The 9,840-nt window shown below is 36.6% G+C and overlaps 2 protein-coding genes across 2 annotated transcripts; one reads left to right on the forward strand and one right to left on the reverse strand.

Moving 5' to 3' along the window:
- Positions 1-3,551: 3,551 nt before the first annotated feature.
- LOC107768936 (protein RESPONSE TO LOW SULFUR 3) lies at positions 3,552-4,378 on the forward strand. The gene has a single exon (XM_016588110.2). The coding sequence runs from the start codon at positions 3,665-3,667 to the stop codon at positions 4,016-4,018; it is 354 nt and encodes a 117-aa protein (XP_016443596.1). The 5' UTR covers positions 3,552-3,664; the 3' UTR covers positions 4,019-4,378.
- A 1,194-nt stretch (positions 4,379-5,572) lies between these two features.
- LOC107768935 (chloroplastic import inner membrane translocase subunit HP30-2) lies at positions 5,573-9,294 on the reverse strand. Its single transcript, XM_016588109.2, has 6 exons — positions 8,878-9,294; positions 8,235-8,350; positions 7,424-7,550; positions 6,010-6,158; positions 5,867-5,929; positions 5,573-5,775 (listed from the first exon to the last, which is right to left on the reverse strand). Exons 1-6 carry the CDS (start codon positions 9,175-9,177, stop codon positions 5,745-5,747), a joined length of 786 nt encoding a protein of 261 aa, XP_016443595.1. The 5' UTR covers positions 9,178-9,294; the 3' UTR covers positions 5,573-5,744.
- Between the last annotated feature and the right edge of the window lie 546 nt (positions 9,295-9,840).

Genomic DNA, 9,840 nt, shown 5'->3' on the forward strand with positions numbered 1-9,840 from the left:
ACGTTATTAAGCTAGTAATTAGCCTATTTAAAGCCAAATATTCTCTGGACTTTGCATTTTTCCTCTCCATAGTTCATATGGAGTATTCTTGAGAATTGGTCGAATTAGGCATTTGTTGATGATGTGACATGTTGTGCTTACAGCTTCTACCCAAAAATGGTGTGGAAAAAAAAATTTCACAATCATAGTTCTTTCCTTATCTTGCAAGGTTCTATTTTTACGTTCTACCACTCCATTTTGTTGTGGTTCTTAACTTGTTGTTCTTGAACGTGCAATGGTTAGAAGTGTGACCGAATTTTCTGCAATAAGAACAAGAGGGGTTATTGGAATTTTCAGAGCCTTTTTTCCTCTTATTTTAATCATGCATTGGTTAGTGTTGTGATCATTTTTGCCACAATAAGTACATACAGAAAGATTTCTAGTTCTAGTCCGAGACGTATGAGGAGCAATCTGATTCAATCTAACAAACTTTATCTGGAAGCATATCTCTCTCAATTTCACACACTTCCAACTTCAAAGCCTAATCTTTCTTTTATCTTTTGATTTTTCTAAGTTCATTTAGAACTTTCTCAATATCTGCAAGAGCAATATCAATAAATTCTTGAAGTTCATAATAGTTAGGACATGTAGGAAGACGTACCTTACTTGTTCCTTCGTCTGACATGAGATCAAGTTCACCTGAGTCCTCATTGCTATCTTCTTTCATGGCCATGAAACACATATTGGCAATTTTTCCGTGATCAGATTCTTCTTCATCACTCCAAGCTCCAAAAAACTTCTTCTTCTGAAAGTTCCTGCTTAGTTTCTTTTTCAGTTCAGGGCATTTGGCTTGAATGTGTCCATGTTTTCCACACTCATAGCATCTTCCATCATTTTTGTCATTATCATTGTTCATCTTCCCTTTTTGAAGTTTGATTTATCCTTTTTACTATTTCTGTTTTTCCTCATCATGCTTGTTACAACTTTGGAGAGCATAGCTATGTTTTCATCTTGTTCTCCTCCTCTTCCTTCTTCTTCATTTTCAAATTCAGCCATAATTGGTTTGAATGCAATTGTCTTCTTCTTTTCTTGTTGAACTTGCATGTCTAAGTGTGTTTTCTCAAACACAATTAGATCAACTCTAAGTTCATCATAGGATATTTTGTTAAGATCCTGACATTCCAGTGCAATGACTTTGGGTTGCCAGATTGTGGGAAGACTTCTTAGAATTTTTCTGACTTGTTCCCTACTTTTGATTGGTCTACCAAATGATTTTAAGTCTCTAATAATCTTGCTAAATCTAGAAAATATTTCTTCCATTGATTCTCCATCCTTCATTTAAAACAGTTCATAGTCTCGAACCAAGAGATTTACCCTTATTTCTTTTACTTTGTTGGTTCCTTCATATGTGACTTCTAACTTACCCCACATTTCCTTTGCAGTTTCACAGCTTGATATTTTTTCGTATTCTTCCCCGCTGATAGCATTGTACATCAGATTTTTTGCTTTGGCCTTTACTTGAATAACGGCAGATTGTTGTTCAGTATAACCATCTAAATCAAGAGGATCAGATGATACTATGATTTGACCGTTTGCATCCTTCTTTGGCAAAATTGGAAGATTTTCCTTTTTTATCACACGCCAAACTATAATGTCATATGACATAATGTAGCTCTCCATGCACACTTTCGAGTGAGAGAAGTGCTGACCATTGAAGTACGGGGGTCGTACTTGAGATGTTCCTTTTTGAAATAGTGCTCTAACGACTGTATTGGATGCCATGATCTTTTTCTCACTTGCTGTTAAGCAATATTCGTGAGTCCTTCTCTGATACTAATTGAAAGTACAAGAGGGGGTAAATTGTAATCGATTTAAAAATCTTAGTTGACTAAGTATGAGTTTAGTCGACTTAGACCTTGCGCAGTGATTGATTTCAATAGAGATAAACTAAGGGAACGGGAAGGTAAAGAAGACACAACAGTTTTTATACTAGTTCAGTACCGGCATGGTACCTACGTCCAGTTCCCTTGGGTCACAAGGGTTCTCTTAGATCTTTGATGAAAGTTTACAGCAATGATGGTTTTAGTACGTTCACTACCAACGATATACAGCAACAGTGATTCTTTTCAATGTTGACACAACTCTCGTTTTGTGTTCTAACTCTTCATATCTTTTGTGACACTTGTAGACTCAAGAATACAATATTTGTACTAAGAATTAGAAAGGTTTAGAAACATATGATGTAGTTGCGTGTTTGTGGATGTTCTTCTGCTTCTTCCTTTATAGCTTGATGAGTCTCCTGTCTCCTTGTCTTCTGGGATTGTATGGCAGCAATTTTAGGAGTCATTTTCTTGTGAGGCATATACATCTAAGAGAAAGACCCAAGGGTAGCCTCATGAATCTAGCTTAAAATGGTTGCTAGATTCATTCTCAATCTTGACGAATTGCTTCCTCCATTCCTCCTTGATTTGAGCTTCTGGAGATTTTTCTGGATTTGATCTCTATCCTTGATTGGATCTTTTCCCATTCTTGCACGCTTGGGAATCTTTGACAAGGCTGACTAAGTGACTTTCCTTCTTTGTTCTTTGATTGATTGATTCATTTTCCATGTAAAACAAAGTTCAAAATACATAGCCGTTGAATAGGATCTGTTTTCCTTTTACTAACATCATTGCTTACCAAATCTGCACACAAGGAGATGTCATTAGTCAAGGATTCTTTTAGATTATTGAACATTGTTAAAATTCTAAACTTAACAAAGCCAACAGACCTTAGCTTTTTATTTTTTTTTTAGAGCAAGAAGGGGTACTTCTTGGTTTGAGAAAGCCAAGAGACAGGGCAAGAATTGCGAGCTAGAGTTCCAGAATTTCGTTCTGTTATTTTATTTTTTATTTTCAGGAAACAAAAACACCCTAATTACACTGTCTAAATTTTCTTCAATTTAGTGCCAAGTCAATTCCTTTGCAAAATATTAGCAAGAAGTCGTCCAAAGGACATCTAAAATGCCGACTATGACAATGGCAACATAAAGAGGTGGATTTTATATAAAACGGAAGTCAAATACCTAGAAATTCCCATTTCTCTGTGTTCTTCTTTTGTTAGTTCTTCTTCATCACTGAATATAAATAAAAAAATAAATTGGAGGCAATGGGGAAAATAAATCTGGAAAGGACACGGCCGACCCTCAACATCGCAATTTAAAACTGACATAAAATAACGTAGTCCACAAATTTAAGTCAAGGGTAGAGCCTTAGTATTGTCTTACGTAATAAGCCCCTGGATTAATTGATAGTTTTAAATTAGAAACCCAAAAAATTGTGTACAAACCAAAAATGCTTGACGGTGCTAGATACATTGAGCGTGGACATAACTCTGATGTTGTAATATACTAATATTACGAATATTTAAAAGACATATAATATGGATGAGATCGTAACAGGACCTAATAATCTCCTGAATTAATTAATGGTTTAAAATTAGAAACCCAAAATACTGAGAAAAAAAATAAAACTGAAGGGTGGTAGATACATTGAACCTGGACATGCTCATTTTGGGGTCCTGTAACTCAACAATATTCCTCACAAATTAATCACCTTTGCATTTCTGTTTCTATTGCCTCAGTTTTAATAGCAAATTTTATAGTTCCACCATTTTCTCCATTTTCTCAACTACTATTTCTTTCAACATGTTTTCGACAATTGCTGTGCTTTCTAACCAAACAAAGCCCCATCGCCGTGACATCTCCGTCGTGCCGGAGAGCGAGGTGCTCAGAAGAAGAAACGAGGAGTTGGAGACAGAATTAAAAAAGAGCATTGAGAGGGAAGAGAAAATGAAGCAGGAATTGCAGAAAACATGGGAAAGGCTGAGGGTGGCGGAGGAGGCTGAGGAGCGACTTTGCTCTCAGCTTGGTGAAGTTGAGGCCGAGGCTGTTGATCAGGCTCGGACCTACAGGACACGTGTCGTCCAGTTGATGGATCAACTCTCTTTGGCCCAAAAACTTCTCGAATCAGCTTCCATTACCGTCCCAAATTCCCAATGATTGTAGGGGAAATTGGAAGAGCCATGCCTGTAACATTATGCACATAAGCCTTAGCTTGTTCCTTTTCAGTTTTCTGGGTGTGTGTTTTTAATTTTTTTTTTTTCTTTTTCCGATTGACATAGATAGCCTTTTTAAAAAAATTCATTTGATGTTTGATATATGGCTGTTGTGTATTGTTGGCGGCCGGTTTTTATTGCGGGGTTGGTTTTTGGCTCCATGTAAATGACGAAATGTAAGATTAGGAACTCAGAATTGTGGTGTATATTGACCTTTTTCTTTTTGCCTTCTTCTTTGGTGTATATTGACCTTTCTTTCTTCTTTCTTTTCCGGGGTGTAATGGTGATATTTTGTGTTCATTTAGATCATGTTGTTTTCTCTTGATCTATATTCTTCTGTTCTCTTCTCCTCAATTCCGCGATAATGGTAAACATTATGCCCGGTGCCGAAAAGGTCTGTAGTGCCAAATCAGTAATTTCACCTCTTAATTAGTCCAGGGGTGGTGTGAGTTGTGAAACTAAAGGTAGAGAGTAACACGATATCATGCCATCTTTCAATTTTAGTGTTGGGTTAAAATGTGTTAAAGAAAGTGCGCTGAAATGGACAGACCGTAAAGAAAAATTATCTGTATTGAAATGAACTTTCATAATCGTTAGTACATCTCCTTACGTTGAGAATGAAATCAAAGGGAGAGCTGTATTCTCTTTCTTTCGCCAAATCAAACACCAAAAGAAGATCAACGTAAGCAAGGTTGATATAACGGTTTCTGCCCTAATAACTTTAAATTAGTCTCTTTCTGTTGCCAAATCAAACAATAAAGAATATCAAAGTCAGCAAGATTAATCGATAAACTGCTTCTGCCTTTGACAGCTTTGATAAGTATACCTCATCAGATTTCTACACATGTGGTTCTGCAGCCTACTGTGTCAATGTTGTTTTTTTTCGAAGGCAGACCCAATACATGCGAATGATTTCTCCACCCTCTTGTGAGGTCTCAACCCCAATATTTGAAAGGAAGGATTATTCCGCATTTATTTCTTGACACCATGATAAGAGATCGAGATCATATAAGGAGACCAAATCTCCTACTTCCCAGGTACCACAATGGACAATTCAACATATGGTGGCATGACTGACTTACAAATACACACGCACTTGATAAGGAATAGCAAAAATTATCTGCACCTATGGAATAATTTCAGAAAATTTTTTGAGCAAGTTTTAGCTGATATCTCATATTCACCTCAGTAGACTGTTATTCATATTTTGAAAGAATAGCAGTAAACAAGAAAATAAAATCAGGAATTGCTGAAATCTTAACTAGCAAATTTGTCAAGAGAAGTTAAAGTTTTATTCATGCACCAGAAAAGATTATCTCCAATTTTCTTCTTTTTTTCTTTAAATAATGGACAAATCTGATGTTTCCAGCTCAAAAGCTTGACGAATAGTGAATCTGCCCCTTCACCCTTCTACACTTGAACATAAGCCTCCAAAGCTGGGAGTAAGGGGGTGGGGGGTTAGGAAACTAAATTAAGCAAACTGTAGCACATCATATAATGCTGGGAAGCAGCAATATATCAAAGAAGTTCCATAATGGCCTAGTTCATTGCAACTTTATAAAGCATAGTACTATGAAACTGTCACTATTTCTCAAAATACTGAATACAAATCTCATTCCCACAAAGGAAAATTTAATCTTTTGCAACTTGCAACTGTAATAGCAGTGAGTTCATCCTTGTCTCTTTCTGAGTTCCGGATCCCTAGAGCAAAAAGTTCCAACAGACTATTTAAATGATTTCATTCACTAAAAGAGTTCAGCAGAAAGTTAATTAGCATGAAGCATTATTTCACCTCTGTATCTGATCAAGAATTAGAAGCCTTGGCCCAGGAGGGATCCTCACATCTCTAAGAGCACTGCAAAATGGAGAACGCATGAGGTTTAATAATGAGAAATGGATAGGATTAATACAGTTACTTGATGCAATGTATCTTGCCTATCAGTGAGCAATGGTAAAGTGCTGTCTGTCAACAACCCTTTCTTGAAATTCTTTTCATAATTTTGCAGGCCAAGGCTTGACAGCATTGATCTGGTTCTGATATAATGTGTATCTTCAGCAGGCGGCTGCGAAAACTTCCGTCCTAGCTGCACGAACCAACAAGACAATATTTTACGGACGAAGAGATATCGAGCTTATCACTCTATTCCAGACCAACAAACTAGGTGCAAACAGGGAATGATGACTGCTACATTTCACACCCCAACAGTCCTAAAGGTCTCTTTATACAAGAAATCTTAATTTATCTTCGTAGCAGATGGACCTCAAAAGACAAAATAAAGTCGAGGAATATGCATGTCTAACTGGCCGTAAGAAGCTCCATTAATGACACAAATAGAGGATTTATAATCTAGCTTGATTGAGATTAACTCATTTTTTTGTGGATAATCTGAGAAATTGCCGAGGCCAGTGGCGCACGATTTGAAACTCGATGGATAATGAGCCTGCCCTTCAACCCTTCTCCACTTAAATATCAGCCTTCTGTTTGAGGCAGGGTTTGAACCAGTGATGTATGCCTAACCCACACATCATGTGTTGTGCTCTTATCATTAGACCAAAGCCTTCGGGCCAAGATTAACTTGAACTTTTATTTGACTACTCGAAAATTTCTATTGAAGTATCACCTGCCAATTATAAACTTATCCATAATACTGAACGTCTACCTTTAAAAGAGAGGAGAGGGGGAGAGAAAGAACATACAGAAAACTTAAAAGATCAGGATATTGGTGAACTAGATATTTTAATTTTCAAACAGTGAGGAAATCCACATTCTTACTGCTCATGTTAGAAGTCCAATCTAGTGCATCCATTAAATACACTGAAATCTCATATTTAAGTTCTCGGTTCTAATGTACACCTGTTAACTGAGAAGGGACCTAGAAACAAAAACAAATTAGGATGACAATGAACAGGAACTGTATCAAGTCACAGCTACTGTACTTCATTGGTAGGATTGGCGTTATTATTCTGATAAAGAAACCAAACTCAAAACTTGAGGAGGAAAAACAACAATTCAAACTAAGGGATTGGCATAATATCAGACATATAAGTCTAGTGACACGAGAATACAGAGTACTGGATTGAACCAAACTCCAGTCATAAAGTAAAAGGTTAAAAAACAAATCAGACCAACTTTGCCATACTATTATAATATAGCATGCCAATACTATTATTATGTTTTATTTATAATTAAGCACACAGATATTGTCACATTAATATAAATAAACTTTCATCTTTTCTCCACAGATATATGAAGAAGTTGGCTATAGAGACTTCTCTCTCTCTTTCTCGAAGGGGGGTTGCTTAGAGACATGAGTGCATCATTGTATACTATTTGTTACATCAATATTACCTCAAACAGTCCACCCTGAACAAGGGCAAAGAAAATGCCAGATGTCAAAGCATTGGGTACTGGATTTGGGCCACCCATGCCACTAACTAGTGAAAACAGTGCTCCAGAACCAAAGGCAGCTGCCATACTGCAAAAAATGATTTATCAATCTCAAACAACTACCATAAACAAAAAGATGCACATTCAAAGAATTCGCCGACGAGTGGAGGAAGGAGAAAAAGGATCAAAAAGGAAAAATGAAAGGTCAAGGATAAAAATCGAAAACAGAAAACCAGATTGGGGTTTCTGTGTTCTATGAGGTCGCAAACCAGGACACTGCTAAATGTTTTTAAATGAATACAATAGAAAGGTAAAAGTGCTAGAGAAGAGAGAGCGAAAAGACTTTGTTGGTTCAAATGAAAGGTGTAAATTGAAACCTAATTTGCTTTACCTGGTCTACAACGAAAACCAAATGTGCAACCGAAATGGATGCAAGAATTTTAACGGGAGAGGAGTAAGGTTTTTTTGTAATACTCAAGTGAGAGCCAACTTGGGAAAGCATGTCCTCTTCCTAGGGAAGGAGAGACAGTATCCAAATTCCTAAGCGTTGTTATACTACTAAAGTAGTGTGTGTGGACATCCTTCTGAAATCTAACCTATAGAGGACATAGAAATGTGTAAACAAAAATTAGTAAAGTTAAGGATTCTCCTGCAAAATCAACTTAATATCGAAACGATCAACACTTAGAGGCTTTACTTTAGTAAACAAGCCTGATTATAAATGCTGACTGGCAAATTTTGTTTAACAGGAATCCAGTAAAAATAGGCATACCTGGACTGGACATCCTCCTTGCCTCTAATTCTTTTCAAGACACAAGAAATGCCAGCATTAACACCTGTCATGACAGCAAAATTACGGGCCTGTACCAATGGACCACCTGCTAGAGCCTGAAACCAAAACACCAATTACACTCCTTAACCATCAAAAAAAAATTAGCTCGTGTCAGTCTTAAAGATTTCAACTTGAATTCCTCCACTGATGTTCTGGCTTAACCATCATTTATATTAACTCATGATAGAATAAGTTAACTTCAGATAGAACTTATAAGTAAAACAACTATATAAAGCATATATGTAACAGTAACGAAGCAGGTAAATACTATCAATTTTGGTATAAACACAATAAAAGCCCATTTAACAACTCCTGAACTCAAGAAACAAAACCTACTACGGTTAACATATAGATACTCCCTCCATTCAGTTTATGTGACACTATTCCCTTATCAGTCCGTTTTAAAAAGAATTACACACTTCTATATTTGGAAACAATTAACTTTACACTTCTCATTTTAACCTTAGTGAGAAGTTTACAAGTTTCAAAAGTCCTCATTGAACTACCTGCCAATTCAAACTATGTCACATAAATTAGAACGGATGGAGTAATATACCCAAAAAATTTAACCTAAAACAAACACCTGGGCTTGTTGAAAAGAGGCCATAGCTTGAGGATTGAGATTGGCAGCCGGGGGAGGAGTAGGCAAAGAGGAAGAAACATCCTGGGTAAGCGTTCCCATAAAGCCACCGATAGCAGCACCCTGTAGTCCACTGGTTGCAGTCACCACAGCGGCTTCAACCGGTAGTGACTGCTTAGCTAGCCAGCCCTTGAACCCAATCTCCAATTCCTTGAACTTGTTCTGTAACTGAGCTATTGGGTTCTGGCTGCTACTGCTATTCGGCATTTCCACTACCATCACTCCTTGCTTTCCCTCACCCATTAGAGAAGTGAAAATGGCCTTTTTTTCTCCGCTCGAAATGAAAGGAAATCTTGATGTGCTACAGCCGTGGGAGAAAATGGGGGTCGGATAACGTACTAATGTGGGTTTTCTCTTTTACTCCCAATTCCACCCTTAAACCCTTATCTTTGCTAAAGGACAAAACTCGTTACTCTCTTATCTCATTTCAGCCCCCGAATTTGTTTCTCTCTTCCTTTTTTCCCCAAGACAATTTCCTGGTTGTTATAATAGTACTGTTCTAACTTCTAATCAAGCATGCTTCTGTATAAGTGATGTCAATCTTAGAATCAAAATAAATATCTCAATCAGATCATTGCCCATAGTTGAAGGGCATGTTTGATCATTTTCCTTTATAAGAAGGGCCGTGAGTTTTTTTTTTGGTCCAGAAGATTAAGTTTAGATTCCCAAATTTGTTTTGAAAAAATTGATTTTGGTAAAGTTTGGTTTGAAGATGAAAATGTGTTTGGACATCAGTTTTTAAAATATATTTCACTTTTTTAAAAAAAAAAATATGAAAGATGACTTATACCCACAAGTTCTAAAAACTATCACAAATACCCAACAGTACTTTCATCAATAACATTCATTATCATTATCACAAACCATAGTCATGAACATAAATAAATTTGGTACAAAATTATTATT

Source organism: Nicotiana tabacum, chromosome 4, assembly GCF_000715075.1.
Source record: "Nicotiana tabacum cultivar K326 chromosome 4, ASM71507v2, whole genome shotgun sequence".
NCBI classification, from domain to species: Eukaryota; Viridiplantae; Streptophyta; class Magnoliopsida; order Solanales; family Solanaceae; genus Nicotiana; species Nicotiana tabacum.